The 26,250-nt window shown below is 43.7% G+C and overlaps 4 protein-coding genes and 2 long non-coding RNA genes across 11 annotated transcripts; 4 read left to right on the top strand and 2 right to left on the bottom strand.

The window, feature by feature from the left end:
- Positions 1-4,233: 4,233 nt before the first annotated feature.
- On the top strand, positions 4,234-8,681 carry LOC120670165. 3 transcript variants are annotated; one of them, XR_005673087.1, is made up of 4 exons: positions 4,234-4,473; positions 4,638-4,806; positions 8,244-8,361; positions 8,458-8,681. It is a non-coding gene; the product is annotated as an uncharacterized LOC120670165 (long non-coding RNA). The 3 variants fall into 3 exon arrangements; XR_005673085.1 differs by having other exon boundaries at positions 8,244-8,585; XR_005673086.1 differs by having other exon boundaries at positions 4,638-6,158; positions 8,244-8,585.
- A 1,425-nt stretch (positions 8,682-10,106) lies between these two features.
- Positions 10,107-13,022, top strand: LOC120670147 (probable E3 ubiquitin-protein ligase XBOS34). 2 transcript variants are annotated; one of them, XR_005673082.1, is made up of 6 exons: positions 10,107-10,173; positions 10,301-10,382; positions 10,876-10,978; positions 11,580-11,665; positions 11,945-12,918; positions 12,950-13,022. XR_005673082.1 is itself a non-coding variant. In XM_039950201.1 (5 exons), exons 1-5 carry the CDS (start codon positions 10,109-10,111, stop codon positions 12,731-12,733), a joined length of 1,125 nt encoding a protein of 374 aa, XP_039806135.1. In that variant the 5' UTR covers positions 10,107-10,108; the 3' UTR covers positions 12,734-12,973. The 2 variants fall into 2 exon arrangements, 1 of the variants encoding a protein (XP_039806135.1); XM_039950201.1 differs by having other exon boundaries at positions 11,945-12,973.
- Positions 13,023-13,172: 150 nt separating this feature from the next.
- On the top strand, positions 13,173-15,430 carry LOC120670153. 2 transcript variants are annotated; one of them, XM_039950215.1, is made up of 4 exons: positions 13,173-13,730; positions 13,859-14,014; positions 14,063-14,231; positions 15,059-15,430. In XM_039950215.1, exons 1-4 carry the CDS (start codon positions 13,616-13,618, stop codon positions 15,063-15,065), a joined length of 447 nt encoding a protein of 148 aa, XP_039806149.1. In that variant the 5' UTR covers positions 13,173-13,615; the 3' UTR covers positions 15,066-15,430. The 2 variants fall into 2 exon arrangements, with proteins under 2 accessions (XP_039806149.1, XP_039806158.1); XM_039950224.1 differs by having other exon boundaries at positions 13,984-14,231; positions 15,059-15,421.
- Positions 15,431-15,833: 403 nt separating this feature from the next.
- Positions 15,834-17,413, bottom strand: LOC120670140 (CRIB domain-containing protein RIC7-like). Its single transcript, XM_039950181.1, has 4 exons — positions 17,353-17,413; positions 17,134-17,258; positions 16,896-16,986; positions 15,834-16,600 (listed from the first exon to the last, which is right to left on the bottom strand). The coding sequence occupies exons 1-4, from the start codon at positions 17,411-17,413 to the stop codon at positions 16,170-16,172; spliced, it is 708 nt and encodes a 235-aa protein (XP_039806115.1). The 3' UTR covers positions 15,834-16,169.
- Positions 16,598-17,400, top strand: LOC120670141. The gene is made up of 2 exons (XR_005673068.1): positions 16,598-16,974; positions 17,115-17,400. It is a non-coding gene; the product is annotated as an uncharacterized LOC120670141 (long non-coding RNA).
- A 3,669-nt stretch (positions 17,414-21,082) lies between the features above and the next one.
- Positions 21,083-23,119, bottom strand: LOC120695968 (glycolipid transfer protein 1-like). Of its 2 annotated transcripts, none has more exons than XM_039979159.1 (7): positions 22,975-23,119; positions 22,376-22,501; positions 22,206-22,261; positions 21,878-22,008; positions 21,671-21,806; positions 21,377-21,508; positions 21,083-21,285 (listed from the first exon to the last, which is right to left on the bottom strand). In XM_039979159.1, exons 2-7 carry the CDS (start codon positions 22,491-22,493, stop codon positions 21,250-21,252), a joined length of 609 nt encoding a protein of 202 aa, XP_039835093.1. In that variant the 5' UTR covers positions 22,494-22,501; positions 22,975-23,119; the 3' UTR covers positions 21,083-21,249. The 2 variants fall into 2 exon arrangements, with proteins under 2 accessions (XP_039835093.1, XP_039835092.1); XM_039979158.1 differs by having other exon boundaries at positions 22,376-22,519; positions 22,975-23,112.
- Positions 23,120-26,250: the final 3,131 nt, after the last annotated feature.

Genomic DNA, 26,250 nt, shown 5'->3' with positions numbered 1-26,250 from the left:
GATTCGGTTGTAATATTTAAAGTAGTTTATCTTTTAGATAGTCTTTTCTTTAGGGTCAAGTAATGTTTGCCGTAATCGACTAGGACTTGATAGCGCTAGTCAATATATATCAGTTGTAAGGGACCGGAAAAACTTGATACACATCCAATACAACAAACTTTACAATTCATTTGCACTTTTTTCGGCGACTTCACCTTTTCTCTTCTTTTTTCGACGAGTTCTTTCAAGTTGATCAAGGATGTCTCACATTCGAGCGACTTGATTTGCTGGTGAGTTTTCGTTTTACCGAGTATATTTGAGCTTTAGCTACCGGGCGCATCGCTGTGGCTTCATTCAAATCTATTCAAAAGTTATCGAGTTTATCTAGGCTTTGACTTCCGGACGCATCGCTGTCATCTCGTCTAGATTTATTCACCAATTACCGATATCAGCTAGATTTGTAGGTTTTCCTATGCTTTTTGGCCATTATCACACCTAAAAACATACTATATCGGCTTTAGGATTTGGAGTGACAATTTTGTTATCTCAATAGCCGTTTTAGATCTGTTTTTAGCTATGCATCATTTAAGTTACACATTCATAGCTTAGATCTTGTCATACATACACGATCGGCTATTCAAAGTCGGTTTTGTCGTTTAGTGCATCGGCTGATCCTGCCGATGCGCTCTTTACTACGCGCTTGCCTTTAATATCTTTCTGTCGTCTATAGTATCGGCAAAGCTTGCCGATACGCCCATCTGAGAGATATTCGGAATCCCAGCCGATACGCTCTCGAATTTGACTTTGTTTTCTCCCTTGTCAATTACAGGTCAAATTGACTGGTACGCTTGGTTGACTTTCCGTGACTCGGCGAACACTTGTCCTCGGATTCCAGTGTGTTGATTTTTGCGTCAACATGAGGTGTCAGGATAAACTATCTAGAAAGTGGTGGGTATCACCATCGAGTCATAATATGGCCCGGCAGTGATGTCCATTGTCCCTATCACATAGCCAGTTTGAAAAGGCACCGGCGATGATGGTCTACCACCGCTGGTTTGAAACAAACCGGCAGTGATGGAGCATTTGTAATGACCCTATCTGTAGTAGTGTACGGTGGAGGAGAGAGAGGAGAAGCGGGCTGCAGGGTTATTACAGACAGCTCAGAGCAAGGCTAATGATTTAGCCACTTGTTGGTTATATCCTATTGCCATATCATCCTAAGCCAATCTAATAGCCAGCTCATATGATAGTTGGCTATATATGTGGACTAGTCCATTAATACATGATTCATCCCTCTCATTCTCTCACCAAGTTTATTGAACCCATGTTGCAACCGGTTGAGAGCAGGCTATTAACTTGCAGTCCGCTTCTCTTCTTTTCTCTCCAACTCGGCATAAATATGATGTGGCACTTTATTTAGCCTACTTACTTCACCTCTTTGAGACACAAGTTCCAAGATACTTTCGGAGAGAATAAGGTGGACCATGTATTAATCATAGAACTTATATGGACAATGGACATTATACGAGTTAACTATTAAACTGACTTGCGAGATATGCCAGATATCTGGAATTTAAAAAAATTGGATGCACCCTGGGCGCACCATCGCCTCCATGCGCTCCCACCCTGATGTCCGCCACCTGTCCCATATCCGACATCAGGCGGAGCTAGCGGTGGGTCTAGGGGGGCTCCAGCCTCCGCCGGAGCCCCCTCCTAGACCCCCACAAACAATGAAGCCCCCATTGAGCCCACCCTCCATTTTTTAGAAGAAAGAAGGAGGGAGAAGAGGAGTAAGGGAGAGGAAGAAGAAAATCAGCCCCCTTAATCCAATCCTAGATCCAGATGGCTCATGCATCCATAGCACGACCCCTGATCGAGCACCTGCACTCCCCTGATCGCCGTCAGAGCAGACGTGGGGCAGCCCCTGATCTCTTCCTGAAAGCCTTCAGAGCAGACCTGGGGCAGGTGGCGGCATCAGGCAGGGGGCGCACAAAGAGGCCAGTGCGCTCGGGGTGCACCCAACCTTTTTTTTCCCTGGAATTACATTCTTTTGGGATGGAGGTGGTAGTAACAAACTGCAACTTCTGTCTCGAAAGAATCAAAAGTTAAAATTAGGGCAAAAATGTTTCTACCCCAGTTTTGCAGTGTAATGGTGATTTTGCCATCATTATTATTTTTTTTAACTTTGTGATTTTACCCCTGCGATTTCAAAACGAATGCTGGTTTTACCTCTGGTCTGTTAAATCTAGATAACGGTGTTAACTTTTGGACAAATGGACAACTTTGCCCATGCATTTTTACCTCTGTTTCATATCATAATTGTTCTTCCATGATGATTCTTCCAAACTGGTTCTTGGAGGCAGAGGATCTTCCCGGTGGGGCGCCAGAGTTCTCGAAGGGGGGGGGGGGGGGGGGGGGGGGTGAGTGCCGCGACTTGCATGGATGATGGCCGCGCACGGGAGCGTATCGTGGAGCATGTCCAGGCAGCGGCCATGGCCATCGCCATCACCGCCCCCGCCCACTGCCTTGGCCCCCAATGTCGGCGCAAGCGGTGGCTACCGCGCCGCCGAACAGTAAGAAGGCCATCACGAGGCGCCGCTCAGACAACAACCTTGTCGTGGGAGACGGCACGTCGATCTCGGGGAAGCCACCATCGCAGCCTACATCGTGTCCGTTCCTTGCCAACTCAGCCCGACACCGGCGACAGCGCATCGCCCCATGAGAAGCCTCAAGCTGTGGCTTCACATGAGTTGCCGCCCATCGTGCCACTGCCGTCAGGCCCAGCGGATAAAGACCGCAAAGGCGACGGCGATGGCGACGACAAGAAAGGTGACCAGGGGGCCAAGAATCAGGACAATGATGACAAGGAGGGTGCCATCATCATCGCTGCCACGCCCATGGACGTTCCGTCGAGCACCCAATCCGGCATGTTGGGGGCTAGAGGAGTTCGAGAAGTTCATCGGCAACAGCTGCATCATGAAGCTGATGCGCCGCGGCATGAGCTAGCTCCAGCCCGCGCCACCGCCGGTGTCCCGCCCAAGGCCGAGAAAGCGGTGGGCAGCAAGAAGAAGGGCGGCTGGCTCAAGAACATCAAATCCGTGGCCATCGGGTTCATCTAGGACAAGGACACGGCTGCCAAGTCGGACGCGTCCACCGCGGCAGCCGTGCCCAAATCGGTCTCCACCAACGCCTCCGCCGGGGCCAGGGCCCGCCGCCGGCGTCCTCGTCGGAGCGATGGCCGCGCACAAGAGAGCCGCAGCTCGCCTTTGCTGTGGGCCGCTCGCCGGAGGGGCACTGCCGCAGGCCGGGCGCGCGCCTAGGCGCGGAGGGGGGCTTGCGTGCGCGCCGGGGCACTGCCGCATTGGAGGGTGGCCCGTGCGCTCGCCTGGGTGCCGTCGCGCCGGAGGGCGGGTCCTCGCTTACACCTAGCCGCCGGGGGCGGAAGGTGGGGAGGGGGAGCGGGAGGGGAAGCCGCGACGGTGCCTGGAGAGGGGCGCGATTGGCGCGCCAGGGGTGCCACCGCCACCGGCACCAATTCAGGGGAGGTGAAAGAGGGGTACAACTATCTTTTCCCATATGTACTTTTTCTTTTTCATTTTTTCCTCCTATTTAATCCGAGCAAACGTAACGACGTTACAATTCAGGGGTAAACGGCTCGTTCGTTTCAATGTTACATTGGTAAAATCACAAAATTTAAAAAGAACGGGTAAAATCACCATCGAAATTTGAAATATGGGCAAAAACGCTTTTTTCCCTTAAAATTACTCCCCTCAAATATGATCAAAGTTCAGATAACCCACTTAACTATTTTTTAGTTCAATTTAACCCCCTAAACTATATCATTTGGTTCAATTTACCTTCTAATATAATTTATCCTTTCTATTTCTCCACATGCAGGTGGAATCTTAATATAATTTATTTTTTTAATTTCTCCACGGAATCTTAATTTAAGGTTTTGCATGATTGTAGTTGGCATATAATTTTGCACCATAACGGTTACTTTATTATTAAATGTGTGTCAAAAAAATATATTACAAAGTTTTCATCATTATTTTCATTTAATTTTGCACCATAAGGGTTACTTTATTCAGATTTGCTCCTCATCAATCGACTGAGGATTTGTTTATCCGTCAATCGACGATGTGAGCCGTTGGGTTATGAGCGGACGCACGTGATCACTTCTGGTGTAATGGGTCCAAAATCGGGTCCGCCTTTCATTTTTTTTCGCCCCCGCTTGTTTTCTTACCGGGTCAGTCTTGCTATCGGGCACTCCTCACATTTTGGCTCACTCCTCCAATTCAGGCTGCAAGCGGCGGGCGGCGGGGTCCTCTGCTCCCCAACCAGCACGAACACCGTGCTGTGCCCCCCACCAGCTCTGGGCACCTCTGCCGTCCTCTGAAATCTCCTCGGCCGCGCCCAGGCTTCTGCTCCTCCTCGCACTGCACCATGCCGCCGTCCTCCTGTGCTGCCCCATAGAGAGGAGGGGAAATGGAGGTAGGCGAAGGGGCCGATGATTAGGATTGATTTTTTATCTGTTCATTCAATTTTGATATTTTTTGTTCGGTTTTGTGTGACGTGCTCGATTATCTTTGATCAAGTATGCCAGGGGGTTCGATTTATGGATCCCTAAGCAATCTGTGTGTTATGTTTTTGTACAGCTTGTATTGGATTAGGGTTGCATACAGTAGAGGATGTAAGCAATGATACCGTTCCTGAATGTGGACATGAACGTGCCTGAGACCTGAGCGGCGTGGAGCTGTGGACACATCCACCATCCTCGCCGGAGCCTCCAAGACTGTCGCCAGCGTCATGGGCAAGCTAATGATTGTACGCTCCATCCCTCCCCATCTCTCTTGTTGCTTGTTTGGTTGGCCGTTTCATGCTTTTCTAAGCGGTTCGATTTTGGGGGATTTGTGTGTTGTGCTAGAATGGAGATTCTTCGATTTGTTGGCCAATTTATATTGGGACTAGTGATTGCTGGCACAGTTGATTTTCAAGGATAATTGTTATAATAGACTGGGTTTGTGTTATGTGCTTTGTAAGTATAGCTGGTTGATAGGGATGGATGGAGAGATTAATGATTTTTTTTAAAAAAAAAATCTAGAGCCTTTGTTACTGAGCTTGCATAGTTTTCGGTGCTTTTCAAGGTGTCTCCAGTCTAATACCAATGGAGGATTCAAGTGTTAGCTTTAGGAGTTGTGCTTACATTTTGACTGTGCATGTTTGCTTAGCTTGCAGCTGGGAGGCACATGTGGTGGTGAGATATTATAGCCAATTGCATGTTAAAAATCTGGTGAATCGAATGGCATTCAATTCGATCTCGATTACAGCTATTTTTTTTGTTTATGTTCTATTGGTCAGGTTTTTCATTTTTGGATATTACAGCCACATTGCTGTTCATTTCACTTGTCTGTTGCAGTATCTAGAGTGTGGATGTGGTGTGTGACCTCTGCTTAAAACTGACTTCGAAGTGATAGATATTAGTGGAGTGCAAGGGCCTGCTAGGCTTGGTATATTGTCCCAAATTTGTATCTAGTATACTTTTGAACACTTGTATGTATCTGCTTTCTTTTATCTTATTCGTAAAACTTCTAAGATGATTTGTTGTTCCATTTTTGTGTACACTTGTGTGCCATTCCAGTTAATGCAGTCGAATTTGTTTTTCCTTTTATTTCGGGTTCTTCATGCCGCTCCATTCTTCATTTGGTCTCATAGTGTGAATGGCATACTGGAAAGTAGTTGTGTGTGTTTTCTTTTACGGTTTCTTTAAGCCGCTTCATTCTTCATTTAGTGTCATAATGTAAATGACAGTTGTATTTGTTTTGTTTTATTTTATTTCGGTTTCTTTAAGCCACTTCATTTAGTGTCCTAGTGTAAATGGCATATTGGGCAATAGTTGTGTTGTGTTTTCTGAACCCAATGGCATAATTATTTTTTGTTCAGCCCAAGTGGTAAAATATTCTTTCTAGTTTATATAATTCTAAAGATAATGCATGTGCCCCTTCATCACTGTGTGTCCTTCGTGTGGCCCCTTTGCCTTGTGTTTCTACTTTCACGATTCTTTTAGTTAGAAGGGTTAGTTTATTCCCTCAAGTTCCAATTATATATGCGTCCCAGGGGAGCAAAAAAATCACTCTACCTCCAGTGCAAGGGATTAGGGTCCACCTTTTGCAAGCAAGGTATTTTTTCAAGTTTCTTTCCCGATTATAGTTTAAATATGTTATAGTTACATAGAACAATTTTGTTGTATCTTATGTTCTTGCTGGATGTAAATTTTTAGTTTGAGGGGTATAATCAGTCCTCTTTTATTAAATATTTAGTAGCATCTGTTCATATATGCATCTTTGTGGACTTTATTTTTGGTGTATCGACTCATGCCTTTTCTGCTAAGATGTGCTGTTCCTTTCTTGGACATTTATCATTTTTTTTGTGTGACACTACATTCTGGTAGTTGGAGTACGACTTCCTTTTTATTTTAATTACAGTGGTCGAATACTGTACTTACCCAGTTACACCCCAAATTTTGGTATATCTTGTGTGCATGGTCACTGTGATTTAAAAAATATGTGTGCAATTTACATCAATCATTTCTTTTATTCATTATGCAGCTACCAGTCTTGCTACTATGCATTTCTATTGCCACTTCTATGTGGTTTTTCTTTTATATGAAATAACTTATAGGATTTCATGTCTTTTCATATGCCACATTGTGTCAACTCTGAATATTTTTAAAAACTCTGGACATGATGTAAATGTTTGTTTTACACTATAAATGTTTGTTTTTTCAGATGTGCTTTTTTTCCTGTTGTCAGCCAAAAAGTAGAACTGTAATGTGTGTTTTCCGGATGTGTTTTTTCTTGTTATCAACAAAATTGTACCTATAAATGTGTATTTCCTTGTTCAGATCTGTGGCTTTTTTCTTGTTATATCGGCCTAGCAATTGTACCTGTAAATGTCTAGGGTAAATGTAACTATATTATCAGCCAAAAATTGTACAAGTATTTTTTTGTTTATTTGTTGAGATTTTCTTCGTGACAACCGATTGAGATTTTATTTATCCCTCAGTCAACACCCTAACCTGCTGTGCTTTTGTAAGTTGTAACTAAAATCCTAATGAGGCAGGCTTGCAATCTAAAAGTTTGAGTTGACATGGTCTACTTTTCTTCAAAAAAAATGAATAACCTTATATGTATTCATTACTGTTAGTTTTCTGTTTAACACCAATTTGCTAATTGTTAATTACTGTTATTATGGATTTTTTTTTCTTTTTGGATTTGCTCCTTGTAAGTTACCTTAGGATCTATTTTTAAACTTGGCTACCATTGCTCCAAGATAGCATCCTCATTGGCAGCTGCATTTCGTTGCTCCATGAGCTTGGACTTCCCTTGTGTAGTTGCACCTTGACCTCCATCTTCATCTGCATGTTGTTTTCTTTCCTCCATGCCAGTGCACTATTACACTGAGAATATTTTTTTTTTTGCATTCAAGCCTAACTATATTATTAATTTTCTTTACCCTTAAGGCAAGCTGAATTGCCCTTACAAGTTGCAGTTCTGAATTTATAGCAAAATAATTCATTTAAAATTTTTTGTGCATTAGCTGAACATACCCAAAGCATTAGCTACTCTGTTCTTTGGAAATGAACACTACAAATTATTATGCACAAACAATTCTATGAGAAACATTTGATCCAGGAGGGTGGTCGAACAGAAGCTAATGCAGCGTGAGCTCATTTCAATGGCTTAGGAGGTTTTCTTAGTACTGGGTGTAATGTGCTTCATTAAGAACATTCAGAGGATTTTCTTTTGATAAGTGGGGTACTTATCAGATAAAGTTCATCCAATTTATTTATTATCTTGTTATATATGTTCACCATAGATTCAAAGGATGGTGATCAAGATAGTCTATGCTTAATTAAGTTAGCAATTTTATTTTCTTAAAACTTGGCTTCCTTAAGATGTTAGCTTGAATCATAGTAGTAGCATATGAGTTTTATGGTAGTCCCTTCTTCCTGTCTCTTTCTGAAGACAACTAATGGAAATGGGGGAATGGCCTCATGTGGAGAGAAAAGTATATGATCTGGAGACAAAATCATAAGAAATTTGTATTAGAGTTACTCATAGCATGACATTGTAATTTTTTTTCTATGTCATTGTAATTTTTTGGTGAATGCTTGACCAAATTGATTAAATCTTTTTTTATTTGCTATAATTCCTTGTGTTATTGATATCATTTTTGTTTCTTATGGTTTCATGCATTCACAGGTTCATCAATTATGCTCAGAATCTTTATGGACTGCCATTACAGATTAGAGTTGCTCTAGATATAATCATGTTTGAACATCCTCAACATTGATCTCCTTATTGTTGTGGTCTATCATAGGTAACTTTCTTCTGCTTGGTGTAAAGATCGATCTAATAGTCTAGGAGTCTGATTCAACATCTTATACATGTACTTAATATCTCAATTTCCTTTCAGGAAAGCAGAGCCTTTTTCCTGCATTTGTACTTTTCCTTTGTGATATAACATGACACAAACTTAGGGAAATTACCTGCTCGAATTTGTTGAAAATTTCACCCATGCATGTAAATTGTAGTTCCTGTTTTTTTTTTTTTGAGTTTCACATTTATTTGTAAAGCAATTTATTTCAAATATAACTATGTAGTTCATGTATTTCCTAGAAACATTCAAAACAAAAGAAATACCGGTTGTGAGTGCTGATGGTTCAAAAATTAAAAAAATCTGGACTCTTTCACAGACACAATATGTCCGAGCTCCAAAATGGTCAAAATAACAAAAATTCTTCAATAAGTCCAAACTGGCCTGTGTAACAGCGGAACAAACTTGTTAGCCATTCGAGGCAACAGCCAGGTCAAAAGAACTACGAAGCCCAACAAAAGGGTCGAACAGACATAATGACGGGCTGTTAACTTGATGTGAGCCGAAGTAGATAAAAAAAATCGCAGCACACAACACATCAAAAGCTGACAACGGCTCTGAGCTCTTGATCTAGAATCTAATGGTTGAAATGAGTGACTGATGGATAAGCTAAAAATCAGTCGATTGACGTCGAGACACTCCCTTATTCAGTCTATTTTATTATTAAATGCTTTGTACCCTACCAAAATAATAATGAAAAATTGACATATTTTTGTAAAATATGTTATGATGTCCATTATCATCCTGGCGTCGAGGTATGGTGGCACAGAGGCCGGGGTGTGGTGCTGGCGGCCCCGCCGTCGCGGAGGCCTCAACACGGTGGGGGCGGCTCGCCGTCGAGGGGAGGAACGCTGGCAATGCAGCCTAGTGGTGATGGTGCAGCAGCGCGGGCAGCGGCCCAACGCCGGCGGCAGGTCCCGTCCGTCATAGCGCACTCGACGACATGCAAGCTCCGCGGCGTCGAACGCGCTCCTCGAATGCGGGTCTAGCTACGAGGTACCTGAGCATGCTCAAGCACGAGCTTGGCGAAGCCGAAGCCGGCGACAAGCAGCGTGAGGCGTTCTTCCATGGGCATCTACTGAAATGTGGAGGACGACGAGGCAGTGTCCCTAGCAACGCCGCCGCAGCGGCATGCGGGGGCTTCACCACCGACCAACATCCGCCGTCGTCGCTGCCGTGGACCCGTGGTCGAGCAATGGGCAACAGCAGCTCACCGCCACAACATCACTAGAGCACCACGGGTGCGGCGCGGGGGTCTGGTATTGCAGCGCGGCAGCTCTGCGGACAAACGCACGCGTTCACCAGCACTGCGGGAGGCTCACGTACGCATTCACTAGATCTGTTCGGCGGCCAGTGATAATGGCTAAGGATTTGTTCGAACCAAAGCGTCAAGATGGGAACAGGTCCGGTCGACCCATCCAACCCTGCTCGTCACCGCGAGGCGGGGCGAACATGGCGAGGCGGCCGCGACAGGGCGGCCGCAGCGAGGCCGGGGGCACGCAGCGAGGCAGGTGGTGCACGGCAAGGCGGGCTGTGGAGGCATGCCGGCGCTTGGGGGAACTCTAGCTCGCCGCGCGGGGCTCCAGCACCGCCGTGTTACACGGAAGACAGCAAATAAACGACACAACATAGTAAGATCAATCAAAGAGGACACGAGCATTTAACGTGTGAAATCCTCCCAAAGCGAAAGATGAGGGAGAATTACGCTCCTGCTTTTTTGGATGCGATTGCTCCACAGTTCATGACAAGAAAGATGTAATATTTTATTGACATTATTTTTCTGCAATTTATTTGTACATCTGGATGTATATCACGGAGCTCTTAGGTGTGAGAACCATTACACACTATGTTTGAGTTTCTAATCCTTACTTCTTTTTCCCAGTTGGGCTGTGGTTTTACCCCGTGAGGTGCGGGCTCCAACCAGGCTTTTTAAGTTGGAGCTAGCTATATATCCTGAATTACAGGTATGACTTAAAAGTTTGAATGGATTCTGCTTTATCTATATATTATGCAGTTACTGCTTATAGTTGCGGATATGTTGGCGGGTATCTCATAACATTGAATGCTGTGTTATGTTTGCAATTAATTAGCATTAACATGGGCTAGCAATGGCATTACTGATGCCCCTTCCTTTTAAGATGTATCCCTTCCCCTCAGGTCTAGTTCTGTAGGAACAAGTAGCATTTGAATTTGAGTAACTGCTGCTACATATGTTCATGTAAGCCTGTTCAGGGGGAAACCGCACTGTAACTACACTGGTGCTGCCATTTTCTGTTGTTACAGCTTACATGTGCAGTCATTTCCTTTGTTTATTAGAGTTGTGTTTTGCTTACTTCAGCAATTAGCTGTGAACACTATGCTTCCTGGTAGCAGTTGATATTTTTTTTTCTTGATGGCTACATACATGCTATTGAAATGATCATTATTTTTGATATTTCTTTTCTTGATGAACTGCAGGCTTCTAAACCACGTGCTGTAGTTAAACTATGGAAATGTAAAATTGAGGAACCAAAGCTTAATCTGGCTGACCCTTCCATTATCATTTTTGACAAAGGAACAAGTATGTGCCATGCTTTAGTTTTCAATTTACAGATTTGGCAATTTTAAATCCTTGATTATGTTATTGGCTACTTGCTTTGTCAATTTGATTTCCATTGTGGTGTGTAATGATGTTTACCTCTGATTTAAGAGTTAAGATATATCTTACCTTTTCTTAGAAAGAAAGTGCCTTGTGTTTCTGAAGGTTCAATGTAGCCAACTTATTGTATTCCAACTATAGTCTGGATTAGGGGGCATTCTGTGTCACGAACTCATGGCTGCATATATCTTCTGCCCACAGAAGATCAAACAGCATGAACTGTTACACCCATATAGAAACTTATCCTTATAGAAACTTGACAGCATTATTACCAATAACAAGGCTGCAGCCAACTTGATCAAATTTCCTTGTATGAATCCGTTGGTCAATGGAGTAGTTCTTCAGCTTGCTATTTCTGAAAGCAAGACAGTATGTTACTTGCTTTTGATATTTTTGAAATATCTTGTTTTACTCAAAACAATCAGTTCGTCCCTTTATGAATATTGATTGATTTCTGTCAAGTCCATCTGAGAGAAATATGTAGCTGTTCCTTTTCTAAAATTGAGTGAGATGTCCTTTGCAGAAACTCGATACAAGATCTTACCTGCCTATGAAGGTGACAAACAACAGCTTCAAAGGTTTTATAATGCATGTTGTGGCATGGCACAGGTACCTTACAGGAATATTTTTCTTGCTCATTAGTTACTCGTGGTATATCGTTAGTGCATTTAAACAATATTCTTTCTTATATTTTTCTTAACTAAATTCATTTAAAAGAAGCCTTGCCCTTTTAACAATATTTTCTTATATATAGCTATATAAATAACTACAATAGTGATGATGTGAAGTTGTGATCTAGATCTTCAATGAACCAGAAGTTGCTGGATTTAAATTTTTAGCTTTGTACAGAGAAACAATAGTATAATCTAAACATCACCTTCGTTTTAGGTTTTCAACACGGCTCCAGCGCCGCCAGCAAATCTCCCAATGCCAAATCTATTACCTGCAAACTCATCTGCAGCATCTTCAGAACAATCTGCACCCAGCAAGGAGGATGTTGAATTAGCGATGGCTATCAATGCCTCAATTCAATCAGCTATCGCAGAGGGAGTGCCCAATGTTCAACTAAATGCATCCACTCCCAGCACCAATGGCTGGGGTACCCCTCCAAGCAATTCTCACAACGGATGGGGACCTCCAGCAGCTCCTGCTCCTGCACCATCAAAGTTGAGCAGCCAATCCCAAGGCCAGGTTGACACCCCAAGCAGCAGCACATACAATGGATGGGACATGCCTGGAACAAGCTCTAGCCAAAGCTCATCTAGACCCAACAAAACTCAAACCAATCCTCCAGTCGTGATTCCGCAGGAAGCACCTCCGGCTCTTCCTACCCCAACCGCCCCACCATTTGCGGAAGAAACCTTCTACAGCGGCCCTGTTCAGTATCCATCCGTAGATGCTACTCCTGTCGATGTAGCCATGCCTGCTACCACCGAAGGTGGCACAGCGGCAGCATCTGCTAGACCAGGAGAAAATGAGGCTAATGCGAACGGCAGTGGCAACACTCCCTCCGGCACCTGTGTTATTTGTCTGGATGCCCCTGTGGAAGGCGCCTGCATTCCGTGCGGCCACATGGCTGGTTGCATGTCCTGCTTGAAGGATATCGAGTCCAAGAAGTGGGGGTGCCCTATCTGCCGCGCCACGATCAACCAGGTTGTTCGCCTCTATGCTGTTTGAGGAGTTGAAACGGTGAGCCTGGAACGTCAGCAATGGATGGTTCTCGCGACAAGTTTTGATGGGAGCATCTTTATTATATATAAAAACAAATTATGCAGCTGTGATTGTGCAGTTCGTACTGCAGTGTAAATTATGACTCGTGTAATGTGATACTCGGGCCGTTATATACAGTGATGTGTATATAAGTGTAAGACAATTTTGTTGTGATACCAATAACAGATCTCGAAACAAAGTGTACTTCTGGCTGCTCTCTACCGTGGCATCGTGCTGAAATTCACAGTTGTTTGAACAACTAGCAAGAGATAAGCAAAATGCATTGCTTCATCTTGTTGCCAAATAGAGAGCGAGTTGGGAGTTGAAGAATAAGGGGAAACAAGATGGCAAAATGCATTGCTTCATCTTGTTGCCAAATAGAGAGCGAGTCGGGAGATGAAGAATAAGCAAAATGCATTGCTACATATATTTTTTTCAGTGGCAAATCTGCAAAACTTTAACCAACTGTGCAGGATGATGGGGCCAAAAGCAAAGGGCCAATACGAAGGAGACACCTGCCACTGGCAGGCACAGTGCGGGAGTGGGGAGCCGAACTGTCACCGCAGGCGCAGCGTTCTTCCTTCCCACCCCAAAACCCTCTCCTCTCTCCAAAGAGAATTCCCAAATCTACAACCCAATCAGCGTGGATCCGTCGGTTCTTGAGCCCGAGTCGCCGCGTCAGGGGCATCTTCATCCATGAGTGATCGTCGGGTTCTTTGGCCGGTTTCACAGAATTTGCGTTCTTGGTTGTACCCCTCACTTGTGCCAGGAATGCTTTATCTATCCGCCAGTTTGCTCTCCACCCTGCTGCCTCCGCCTCCAATTTCTTGAGCTTTCTGGTGATTCCAGATGGGTGCCTGCGAAAGCAAGCGACTGATGCCGCTGGACCGGCAGCTGCACAAGGACGGCAGCATCGAGCGAATTGGTGCCCTCTGCGCGCAGGGTGACCTTAAACCTCCTCGAGGTAACTAACGGTCAGACCTCGAGTAGCTCTAGCTCATGTTAATTTGCTTGGGAATTGGTTGATAGGTTATGCGCTTTTTTTAATAATTTAGGTTATGTGCTTATGTTGGGGTAAATGCTGCTTCTCAGTCTACTGGCTCCCAGATGAAGGCGAGCGCGTGGCCTGGCCCTGGTGCTTATTGAATTGGGGGCAGATATCAATGCTTCCCGACGGGGTATGTAGGAATGCTCTTCCCATGTCTTCTATTCTTCAGGCCAGGGGGAGCTGCGGCGACGCCGGAGCAGGTGGCTAGAAAGGGAAGGCCAGGGGGAGCTGCGGCGACGCCGGAGCAGGTGGCTTCTGGCCGCGCCGCCCAGGTGCCGGACTGCCGGAGCAGAACGGAACGAGTGGATATGTTGCAGCTACTCGATGTCTCAACCATGGATGCTGGCGGTGCCGGCGGCTTCTTCGACAGCAACTCGATTCACAACCATGGATGCTGAATTCAGATCCTGCAACATGGTACTGATGATTCATCCTCAATTTTTCTCAATGTTGCTCTCAATTTTTATCACTATTGCTCAATCTACTGGACTTCAGTATGTCTTTAGTGTTAATTTAGGGAGTAGCAACATCCTGAAGTAAACGTTGAATCTATGGTATTAGCCAAACTAGCACATGCTAACAGTCTCAATGTTTTTAACAGTGAAAGAAAAAAAGATTCAACATAGCTTCGTAACTTGCATGCCTTGCAGCTTGGCATGTGGACATTGATTCCAGATGCTATCTAGAAAATAAAAGGATGAAAGTTCACACCAACTTGTTCAAACATCACCTGTTGTAAATGGCAGCATTTCCTATCTTTAAAATGATGGCATCTGGTATGATTGTATGAATTAGTGCAAGACAGGTGACACCCGGCCACAGTATTTAAGGTTAAATGGATAAAAAGTTCAGTTAATTTGAGGAAGGATTCCAAAGTTGAAACAGTATATCCTAGTATAAATGACTGTACTCTTGAACCAACAGAAAAAAAAAACTCCCAGGTGAACTGAAAATTATATGAATAAACTTAAAAAAAAAAAGATACACCATCTTGTGCAGTGCACAGACCATGTTTAAAGAAAATTAAAAGGGGATAGGTTAAATCGCTTCACCCATGTTCACGGTTATATAACTGAACTACGAATTACTAGTATAGGGTGAACATTTACATAGTTTTGTGCTGAATTGTTTTTTTTTGTAATTGATACAAGTGTATACTACCTGATCTTTTTCCTGGTCTAATCATGTTAGGCATGTTAAAAGATCATATTATTGAAGGATGTTCTTATTTTTGGTGATTTTAGGCAATGAGCACCGTGCCTGAAGACATGGAGGCCACACACGAAAATTTTGAAGCTGATCTTGAAGAAATTGATCCAGCCTGAAGACTTTATTATTATATCATATAATGTATTTTTGAGAACATTTCATATGAATATATATATATATATATATTATACATGCTTATTTTAAGAGTCGTATAAATTATTTGAATATATTATGCATTCTCATGTATGCAATAAAATAGCTACAAAGATCAAGTATGCACTAGATCATCATGATTTATGTGTTAAATGATTAATTAAACATCTTACAGACAGCTAAACAGACAACCTATTGTACAATCTGTCTGTTTAAGCTGTCTGTTTGTGCTAAAGAGACGGTAGCTGTCTATACTGTTATATTTGCCCTTAGTGGGCCGATAGGAAACATTTACTTCTACCATTTTCTGTGAATTTCACAAATTAACCGCTCGATTTGGTGTTGCCTCACCTCACATCTATCATTCCAGTTGCCATTAGTAAAAATGTATCGTTTTTGTGATTTGTGATCCTTGGAAATTCTGACAAGGCTATGGGCAGGGGAGATCTGGAAAATTATGCATGGAGCATGTCTGTTTTCTTGCCCTCGTCCCTTCAAAGAACACGAGTCAATCTGTTGATGTGTTCCATGCAACTAGCTTCTGCAGTTCATCGACTTGCCAAGCATCCACCTTTCTAGCCACTACACGATTTGAAACTGCGCAGTGTTATTGCGTAACAAAACCAACTCACAATATATGAGAATTTGCGAGAGGTATATAGCGCACCCAGTACACTTTTATATATGAAAAAATCTTGAACAAGGTATATAACAGGTTGGAGAAAAAATGGACCAGTATTGTTACAGAAAGAAATAGAGAAAAGAAATGGCATTTGTGCGTGCACACACCCCACTCCCGACGACGCTAAAGATGAACGTGTGACCATCAACCTCCGGACGACGACTCCTCAAATCCTGAACGCATGTACCACCATTATACGTATATCCATTATCCATCGATCGCCGCATGATCCTTACTAATCGGGCTCAGAATACTCTCTGCAGCAATGCTTGATTCGGTTCCCCAAAACGACGCCAAAGTTTGGATCCATCCTAGTCGTCGGCCACGGGGGGTAGGGGCGCCGCCGCCTCCTCCTCCGGCGCGGGCGCGGCGGCGCCGTCCTTGGCCGCCGCGGCGCCGGTGCCCTCGGAGCTGCCCTTGCTTTTCCGGCGGTTGGACTTCTTGGGCACGGCTGGGAGGTCCTGGCAGGTGGCGGCGGCGCCGTCCTCGCCGGCCGACGGCTTGTCCTTGTCCTTCTTGCGGTTCTTGCGGATGCCCTTCTTGGCCTTGTCCTTCTTCTTCTCCTCGGCGCCCTCGGCGCCCGTGACGTCCATGGAGGAGGTGGCGGAGCCCCGGGAGCGGTGTCGTCTCGACCGGCGCGAGCCGGGGGACAGTGGGGAGTCCTCCCCGCCGGCGTCGCCGGCCTCGCTTTTCGTGTCCCGGAAGGAGGTTTCGCCGAGGCTTCCTCCATCCATGACTATCTCTGTCAGACACAAAAGAGAGATTTATTTCAGTTTGGCAGGTGATGTCGTCTTATGATCATCATTTCATATGCATTCCTGCACATTTCAAACCAAACCAGGCTTTGTTTAATTTTCTGCTAAAAATCTTCTCTCCTTTTTCTATTTCTTGAGCAAAACTCCTTTCCGTATATAGATTTTTTTCTTTATTGAGATTTCATTGCTTGCAACTCCAGTTCCAAATGATTATTTCAGAGTTCGCAACGAGAGGATCGCGGAGATGAAGGAATTATTCAGGCAAGGAAGGAAGAAACAAACCTTGAGAAGCCCAGGGATTTGCAGCAGCTGTGCCTCCACTCTCACTCCTAAAAGATGACGAGTCCAGCGGTGCCGAGTGGTAATCCTTCATCTGGCAAATCCAACATTGTTGTCATGCCACAATGTCCACTGTTACGGTTGAATTATCTTCTTGTCTCCAAATTGACAAGGAAGCCGACATAAAGCTTAAACATTTGATATGCTTTATGCCAATGACAGATAATGTTGCCAGGCTTACCCAGCTAGGTGCTCCTCCAGCATTGTTGTTGTTGTTATTGGCGGCGCCAGGACCGTCCCAACCGATATGTGCTACATGTTTTACATCCGTTGGGAACCCGATTTGCATTTCAGGCTCCTTACCATCTGGTTGCGACAATTCAGTATGAAAAGGAATGATGATGATGTCAATGCCGGTGTCCTCCCTGGTATGAACAATCAGTTTTAAGCTATTGCATACCCATCATGTTTGAGATGTAGCGGAACGGCTTCAGGATCCCCTTCTTCATCTTTGTGCCCATGTTGTTTCCCCTAAGCTTTGTCTATGTATGTGGGTGCACGCACTCTACTTGAACTTGCAAATTGCTGATGGGATCAGTCCACAAAAAAATACAGTGAAAGATTGAAAAAAAAAAGAAATGGAATGCCTACATTCATATTAGGATGTTCAAAGTATACACATATAAAATTGAACAGAGTGCCATATTGGAATGCTTACTCTGTTGGGAACCTTAAACTCTGTTAACAAGATTGGCCAAATGTTGGCAATTCTTGTTAACTGGTTCTCAACCTTCCTCAGTGGGCCAATGCCATGTCTCTCCCCTCTCAATCTCTTTCTCTGTTAAGGCTAGCTCAATATTGTCTAGCCTCGGGCATCGCCACAATATGATTCAGAAACTTACACTGACCGCAGCGGATGGCCCCCTTGCGGTCAATGCTACTTCGAGGGCCAGAAGAGGAGATCTATCTTATGCCTAATTTTTTGGAGGGTCAAGAACCCTTTCAGCTTCCTCCTAATATTATTCAACCCTGCGTGGGTGTAGGAAGAGGCTACCTGTCCTTTTTGTGGCTATTTAAGGAGAAGACGGTTATGGGAAACTGGATGGAGGATGCAGAGGAGTTTATCTAAAGATAGCCATTTGGGCAAAGATGTCACTCGAAATGATCCGTTCTTTTTTATACCTTGAGTTCACATGATTTCTGCATTTCAACTTTTGTGCACATGTTCCGCCTGTCCTAATGGCGAAATTTATGCAAACTTTCGAGAGAGATCAAGTAATAATCTTGATTATTTTTTTTTTCAACAAGTGCAGCTGAGAAGAGTACGCCTCTAGGTAGTTCAAGGCATATTTGATTGTCCTTGAATTTGATCTTGTCGCAGTTACAATCACCCCTAAAATTTACTGGGAAATTTAAACCCATTTGATGTTTCCCAAATATGCAGGTAAACTTTCATAAATTTGAGTTCTAAGATGATATATTCAGTGGTCCAGAGGTGAAACCAAGTTGAGCTGAGCTTTACCCAATTTTGCACCTTCGTTTTTAGTTGAGTTAAAGTTTTAAGCCCCTCAAAACCAAGCTGGAGGTTGCATTGCAAACTCAAGGTTGGATTCCCTGCCATGCATCTAGAAATGGAGGGCTCAATGGAAAAATGTGACAATTGCAGATTGAGAAACACCACACATCACACAGCCGGGTAGTAAAGCCCCCATCCTAGATGGATTAGCTGACATCTGGGAATGAGGGTTTGCAACAAAAGAATTTCTTCAATAGCAAGTATCCCAGACGTATTTTGTGGATGTCCATCTGTGATAATTCCTTTGATACAACTTACAAACAAACTGAACGCTGAGGCGAGAGGCGAGCTGACTGGAGTCAAAATATGTCGGGGTGCGCCGAGTATAAACCATCTATTGTTTGCAGATGATTCACTGTTACTCTTCCAAATTAATGATCAGAGTGCAGGACATTTGCAAAATGTGCTTTCACTGTATGAGAACTGCCCGGGGCAGTTGGTAAATAAGGATAAGTCTTCAGTCATGTTCAGTAAAAACACTAGTGAGGAGATTAAATCTGCGTTCATGCTCTCGTTGGATCTTGCTGCTGAAACGCTGAATGAAAAGTACCTGGGTCTCCCGGTTTTCATTGGGAATTCCAAGGTTAAAACCTTCTCATATTTGAAGGATAGAGTGTGGAAGAGAATCCGGGGATGGAAGGAGAAGCTGCTATCTAAAGCTGGGAAGGAGGTTCTTATAAAAGCAGTGGCTCAAGCAATACCATCATATGCCATGTCCTGTTTTGATATCACAAAGACTCTGTGTGATCAGATTGGGGCCATGACATGTCGCTACTGGTGGTCAGTCCAGGATAAAGAGAACAAAATGCACTGGTTATCATGGGAGCAGCTGTGTAAGCGTAAGCAAAAGGGAGGGCTTGGATACAGAGATTTACACCTCTTCAATTTGGCTATGCTAGCTAGACAGGGGTGGCGTCTTATAATGGAGCCAAACTTGTTATGTGCTCAGGTTCTGAGGGCTAAATATTTTCAGAATGGAGATCCGTTGACAGCTAGTGAGAAGCCTGGTATTTCCTATACATGGAGGAGTATTCTGCGCGGTCTGCAAGCGTTGAAAAAAGGGCTGATTTGGAGGGTTGGTGATGGCTCAAGCATCAATATTTGGAGTGATGCATGGATTCCGAATGGAGTTTTATGACGACCAGTTACGCCTAGGGGAAGAATAGTTTACAATAAAGTGTCTGATCTCATTGATCCACACTCTGGAACCTGGGATGAGGAACTTATTAAGGAGATCTTTTGGGAGGAGGACGTTAAACACATACTATCCATACCCATCAAGCATGGAAGGGAAGACACTCTAGCTTGGCATTTTGACAACAAAGGTATTTTTTCTGTGAAGTCGGCCTATCACGTTCTGGAGGACGCCAAGGAAAGGGATCAAATAAGACAAACAGGTAGCTCAAGCTCTGGTGTTGAAAGGGAGCAGGATGTTCGCTGGCATCAGTTGTGGAAGATTGCCTGTCCACCGAAGGTGAAGCTTTTTCTATGGAGATTGGGGCACAACAGCTTACCTTTGCGCATGAACATTTTGAGAAGAGGTATGGAGATAGATACCAGGTGTCCAGTATGCTGGCGGTTAGATGAGGATGGCGGCCACTGTTTCTTGAAGTGTAAGATGGTCAAAAAGTTATGGAGGCATATGAATTTGGAGCATTTACGTATCCAGCTATTGTCACTAAACAGTGTAGTGGAGGTTTTAATGTGCGTCCTTGCTCTGAACGATAGCCAGAAATTCCCTGTCATTGGTCTATTATGGGCATGGTGGAATGCCAGGAATAAATGCAATGTGGGAGAACAGATGAAAAAGATCGATTTAGTCAGTTTCAGTGCACATGAGATTATTGCTAGCTGTGGTAAAAAAACAAACTAGGCCAAGACGAGAGGCTATACCTGGACGAAAGTGTTGGCAACCACCACCAGTTGATTTTCTAAAGGTGAACTTTGATGGCGCTTTCAGGGCAGTGGAAAAGGATGGAGCATGGGGTTTCATTATTAGGGACAGTGATGGTCAGGCAGTCGTGGCAGGATCAGGCCGGCTATCTGCAGTTCCTGATGCTATCTCGGCAGAAGGGGAAGCATGTTTGGCAGCACTGGAGGCGGCCATGAACCGTGGAATATCTCGAGTGATTATTGAAACAGACTCGACGAATCTGGTTTCGGCTCTTCGCGGCAATGCTTATGATCAAGCACCTGGTGGAGTCATCTTTAGTGAAGCGCGGGGTGTTTTAGAGATGCATTTTGATCATGTTATCTTTTCTGCTATTCCTAGAACTTGTAATCAAGCGGCACATGAGCTCGCTCGTTTTGGTCTTAGTCGGGACCCGGACCTCCCAAGTGTGTGGGAGGATCCCCTCCCTGGTTTTGTAACGACTTTGGTGGATCGCGATCGCGCTGATCCTGGGTTTGCTTAATTAAAGAGCGAGTTGACTATCAAAAAAAAAACAAACTTTTCCACCAACCATCTATGATAATAGTTATCCTAGATGTCGATGTTTAGGATAACCTATCGAACGTCAAACTGTTTCTATAAATTTCCGGCTGCAATGATCATAGCTAAGTTTCTCGAAAACACAAGTTGCAAACCAAATCTCATCCATTGAAAATTGACACGGTCAGCCAGAAGTTATCCTGTGTTCATGATTAAACAAGGATGTGACAAATATTACATTTAGACAGAGCAGAGATTCATTATCCTCAATACAAATTCAACAACGCATGATGCATGTTTCTGTGTAAGCTTGGCATGGAGAATGCCAAATGATAAACGAGTGTACTGCATCAAGACGCCTTAAGATCATCCATGCCCACACTGGCCTGCAAGTAGACAGGTGCATCATAAAATTGTTACCTTCAGAAAATGTTGGGTTGGTCACCCCAAAAGTACAGTAGTTTGGATTGAACTTACCAGAAACTTGTGGTTTTCTGCCAGCAAAGGGGAGAATGTTGAGCAAAACTTCTCAATGTCTGTGTTGATGTTGCCTGAACCACTGATGATCTCCATGAACTTCTTCCTGTCTGGTGCAAGCTTTATGGCAACCTGAAAACATGTCAATGTTAGTGCATTTAAAAGCAGTAGAGTGAAGTGTCCGCTTTAAGCTGATGGCACGATTAGTAGTCACTGAAGATATCATGTTTTGGTTTTCGCTAGTAAACTTAAAATTAAATTTTACATCATTGGAGCTTAGATAAGGAATAGTACCGAAAAGCTTGAACTCGCTAGCCAGCCATGCCATTTCTTCAGTGTTTTGCTATATGCGTCATTGCAAGCTTGTGACATTTGCCAATCTGGGTGCTGTACCAAATTATGGAACAGTGCAACCAAGAAGTCCATGGCTCTGACGATCAAACGCACAACGCAGTTACAATACTTATAAAACACTGAAATTTGCAGAGTTTGCTGGGTTACCTTGTCAGCCAGAGAAGACCGTTAGTACAACTGCTAGAACTTTTGGCAGTCTTTGCACTAACTTCTACTTTCACCAGACTGTGCAGCTGCTCATACTTTGTAGGATCAGATGCATATTTTGTCTCCAGCCTCTGCACAAGAACAGAAAGAATGTGCCACCATAAACCGCAGTAAGAACCCAAAATAAATCAAAGGTAGCAGAATTTGCTTTGACCATTTTGTCAAAACATACGAAGTTTTCGTTGGCATGGCTTAGATTTTTGTTACCCTATCATCGATCAGATGCAGATGAAACCTCTAATGTGGAAGTGGAATGGATTTCCCTTACCGTGATATTGCCTCCTATATCAGTCTTGACAATAGCCATGGCTGACCCGAATTTCTCTGCAATGATCCATGAATCAGAATGGCATTGCAGTAACCACATCGAAGTATCTGCTAACTGGGGAGAAATTCCCTAAAATTATTGCTGGAATGCAAAACATCTCCCCTGTTTACCTAGCACAGGAAGGATGTGCTTGCATACTTCGAGAAACGGCTTGGTCAGGATCAGGCCGTTCTCTGACTTGACATGCTTCATTCCCTCAAGGGAGGGCGTGAACACAGTCCCCGCCATCTGTATTTCTGCAGAACAAGTCACGGCTGCAGATATTGAGGAAAATAATCAAGAACAGGTATTGCATCCCCGTCACCTTGGATGAGCAGAGCAAGAAGGCACGATAATCACACTAACTTCATCGGAGTTGCTAAAAGACCAGGGATTCACACTTAGAGAAAAGATCAGACCGCACCTAATGTTCCATGTCGAACCGAATCTCGTCACCAGAAAACTACAGGGAGTCTGAAAGAACAATAATCCTGAACACTGTTTCTGATCCTATTTCCTTAAGAAACCAGCAAGCTTCCTACTACTTTGCTCCTAATGCGCCAACTGTACAGAAACCACATCAAACAACCTCTCCAAACAATTTGCACCGCCAATCGAGGGCATAATCGCCTTGATTGAAAGGATAAGCAAATGTTCAGGCCCCTACCAAACATTAAGTGTACAAGCATCTGAACAAACAGTGCAATCCAAATCCACAAAGCGCACTCACCTGTTCAGGACGGAGAAATTGACGACAGAGCAGAATGGGGGGAAGTTTGGGTGCAGAAGAAGAGAAGACCTGAGAAAATGAGGAGACGTGTGTCTGGTGGCCGAAGTGGGGGAGTTGTGGGATCCGATAAACTGGGCTTAATGGTGGTTTATTTATAGCAAGGGACGGCCTCTTATCGGCTTCCTCGTTTGCACCATGCCACCATGGAGGCATGGACGTGGGCACCAGAGTTGCCTGCACACTTCGATCAAACTGCAGGAGGGCACGTTATCGATCATTTTTGTAGAATTCTTCATACTGTCTGAAGGCCCTGATCCGAAGATACGTTGTTTTGAGTTTGTCTTGAGTCAAATATTTTAAACTTGGACTATAAATAGATTCTTTTGAGTTGAGTTTAAAAATATAAAAGTGATATAAGTAGATTCATCTTGAAATGTAGCTTCATAAAAGTATATGTTGACTATATTTTATAAATCTTTTATAGTAAAAAGTTAGTAGTCAAAATTGTTTTTGAGATCATATCGATGTCCGAAACGACTTCATTTACAATACGGAGGGAGTAGTTCTGTTACATAGTCCTACAGGAGTACAGGGGATGTAAATTCATGATGTATTAAATATTTTATTTTCAATTTCTTATAGATTTTTTCAATCATTATCTTTGAGGAGATATATGGATTGGTAACATGAAAGTTACATGAATAGATTTGCTTTGAAATATATTTTTGTTGTACATAAAATTGTGACTAGAATGTACGAGTTTTGTTCCAGTGGTCCTTTCCATGGAAACTTGCATGAATCCTAAAGTAAATGAGTTATTAATTATTGTTTTCTTAATCATTTTTGCCGTGGGTCTCGTCTAGGCCCAGACCGCAGCCTGCCGAAGCCCGCACCTTGCCAATGTATACATGTCGACGTAAAGCACATGGAACTCAAAAATTGACTAATCTATTCATTAGTATAAAGTTCCAGCCTTAACTCCCCTTTTTCTCAACATAAAAAAATTGAGTTGCAAATCATGAAGTGCAATGTATGATGTAGCACATCCTCTAGAGAATGTGTCCATCAGTTTCGAGTCTATGGCTCAATATATGGGTACTCACATATGTGTCTATCGTAAAAAAAAAATATCTTTCAATTCGCTAGAATACCATGAAAATATATATTTCACTTTGGGAACATATTCATATAAAAGGTTACCCACCAGTGGCGGAGATGTGTTAGCTCGACTGGGTCGCCGGACCCTGACAAATTTTGCCAAATCCTGTGTACACAACACCACTGTTCATCTCGACGGCGAAGCTCTCGACAACGAAGCTCGATAGAGCAGATCGAAGGGGGTGCATTTGCCTTATAGGTGCATCAAGTTGAGCTGTGAAGAATGCATATATGAAAAAATAAACCTTTTGCTTTTGCATTTTCTGTAGCGCATCGGCACCCGGCCACCCGCTAGGTATAATATAAGCTTCGCCCCTAGTTCATCTGTGTATTTGACCCTGCTGCCTCCATGGAGCCAACACTGATGACGTGCACGTCTTGCTTCGCCCCTGCCAACCACTACTCATGAATATCTCTTTTCGTGTTAAAGCCCAAACCTCCAACATCTAGCTACTCTATGTTGTGAAAGCAATACCCATGCCATGCTTGTTTATTGAAAAAAAGAACATAAGTCCGGAGCATGCAAGTAACAATAATTGGACAAGGTTCTGACGAAGTTTTTGAAACTTCAAGCGCCAATATCCTTTAAAGTAATGTTTAAATAATTTATGTTATTTATGCATTGATGGTCAAAGTAAAAATGTTATGACCAACAAAAGTATTGTATTTACGATTGGAGGAAAAAAAGTAGTTAAAAAGAGTAGGAGGAGCAGGCTAAGCCGGAGGATTAAGGATCCATCCAGCCCCCAAAGACAGATGGGACCTCTAAACTTCTGAACAAACATGCATAATGATCATCTCCTTCACAATCCCCATCGGAATAATGACATGAGTACTTTGGAATTTCCTTTGATCTGCAAAAGGGAGATCATCAGATCAACAGCATCGATCATTGTTCATCATTAATTCTCGCTCTCAGATTCTCTTCGAGCTGACCCTACGGGCGGCTCAGAATTGAAGTAAACTAAGCTCTAATTTATTAATAAGTATCAACATGCTCTGACACTCCTCCTGTACTACTACTAGACATGGAGAGCACTCGTTGCATTGCATGTGACGTGCTTAGACGTGATGGGGCAGTGAGAGCATCATCATCTCCTTCCATGTGCTTCGCCAATCACCAGTCGCAGGAGGGCTACAATTGATGGTCAATTGGCCTGATGGCAAAGTAGTGGTTGCCCAAATGGGCACCTGCCGATCTAGACCTACACCGACAGTAATCATTATGGAAGAGATTGACTAATTTTGTCTTTTTGCTAATATAAAGTTAAGGTGCAAAAAAAATCACGCAGTGGCTCTAAAAAAGAATTGGTAGTCATGTGCACATCATGCAGGCCACTGCGTTAAAATTAAACCCGGCCTCTCCAAATTATTATGTTGAGATTATTGCACGAATATTGCAAATAATTAAATAGTCTGGGATAGCTAAATGCACAAAAGTCTCAATTTTTTTGAGCTCAAAAGTTCATTTGACTAAGCTAAGATGACTTTGGGTTCAAATTTTAGTCTATTAATTATTTACTTGGGTGTAAGGAGAATTCGAGGTCAAAGTGACTCATCACTACATCTAACAATTAATTTCTAGAACAAGGAGAAAAAAATACTAACCTTTCAAAAAAAATTGCAAAAAATCTCCTCCCCTCCCCTCACTTGGCTACCATGAACTGTGAGTTCACAGCAGCTTGGAGGGGGGAGGGGGGGCTATTTATAGGCACGGGCCAAAGACACCGGTTGGTGGTGCTAATGACCCGGTGCCAAATCTAGCACATCGGCACCGGGTCATATTACCAACCGGTGCCTTAAGACAGAGCAACGGCCGGCACCGGGTCGTGGCAAAGGCACCGGGTGATGCTTGGCTACCATGAACTGTGAGTTCACAGCAGCTTGGAGAGGGGAGGGGGGCTATTTATAGGCACGGGCCAAAGACACCGGTTGGTGGTGCTAATGACCCGGTGCCAAATCTAGCACATCGGCACCGGGTCATATTACCAACCGGTGCCTTAAGACAGAGCAACGGCCGGCACCGGGTCGTGGCAAAGGCACCGGGTGATGCCACGAACCGGCGTCTTTGGTGCCGTGGTCATTTGGTACCGGTTGGTGGCACCATCCAGTGCCTAT

The sequence above is a fragment of the Panicum virgatum genome, chromosome 2K, assembly GCF_016808335.1.
Source record: "Panicum virgatum strain AP13 chromosome 2K, P.virgatum_v5, whole genome shotgun sequence".
NCBI classification, from domain to species: Eukaryota; Viridiplantae; Streptophyta; class Magnoliopsida; order Poales; family Poaceae; genus Panicum; species Panicum virgatum.
The sequence above is the reverse complement of the archived record's forward strand: the minus strand, read 5'-3'. Positions and strand labels throughout refer to the sequence as shown.

Bases quoted from the DNA above. Each gene is read 5' to 3' on its own strand.
- LOC120670147 (XM_039950201.1), top strand. From the start codon at position 10,109: ATGAGGGAGAATTACGCTCCTGCTTTTTTGGATGCGATTGCTCCACAG. The intron at 10,383-10,875 runs GTATGACTTAAA...GATGAACTGCAG, and splicing joins CTATATATCCTGAATTACAG to GCTTCTAAACCACGTGCTGT. The intron at 11,666-11,944 runs GTACCTTACAGG...CCTTCGTTTTAG, and splicing joins CATGTTGTGGCATGGCACAG to GTTTTCAACACGGCTCCAGC.
- LOC120695968 (XM_039979159.1), bottom strand. From the start codon at position 22,493: ATGGCGGGGACTGTGTTCACGCCCTCCCTTGAGGGAATGAAGCATGTC. The intron at 22,009-22,205 runs GTAAGGGAAATC...GTTCTTGTGCAG, and splicing joins ATATAGGAGGCAATATCACG to AGGCTGGAGACAAAATATGC. The intron at 21,286-21,376 runs GTAAGTTCAATC...GTCTACTTGCAG, and splicing joins CAGAAAACCACAAGTTTCTG to GCCAGTGTGGGCATGGATGA.
- LOC120670153 (XM_039950215.1), top strand. From the start codon at position 13,616: ATGGGTGCCTGCGAAAGCAAGCGACTGATGCCGCTGGACCGGCAGCTG. The intron at 13,731-13,858 runs GTAACTAACGGT...GCTGCTTCTCAG, and splicing joins TGACCTTAAACCTCCTCGAG to TCTACTGGCTCCCAGATGAA. The intron at 14,015-14,062 runs GTGGCTAGAAAG...ACGCCGGAGCAG, and splicing joins CTGCGGCGACGCCGGAGCAG to GTGGCTTCTGGCCGCGCCGC.
- LOC120670140 (XM_039950181.1), bottom strand. From the start codon at position 17,413: ATGGGCACAAAGATGAAGAAGGGGATCCTGAAGCCGTTCCGCTACATC. The intron at 16,987-17,133 runs GTAAGCCTGGCA...TGGATTTGCCAG, and splicing joins CTGGAGGAGCACCTAGCTGG to ATGAAGGATTACCACTCGGC. The intron at 16,601-16,895 runs GTTTGTTTCTTC...TGTGTCTGACAG, and splicing joins AAATCCCTGGGCTTCTCAAG to AGATAGTCATGGATGGAGGA.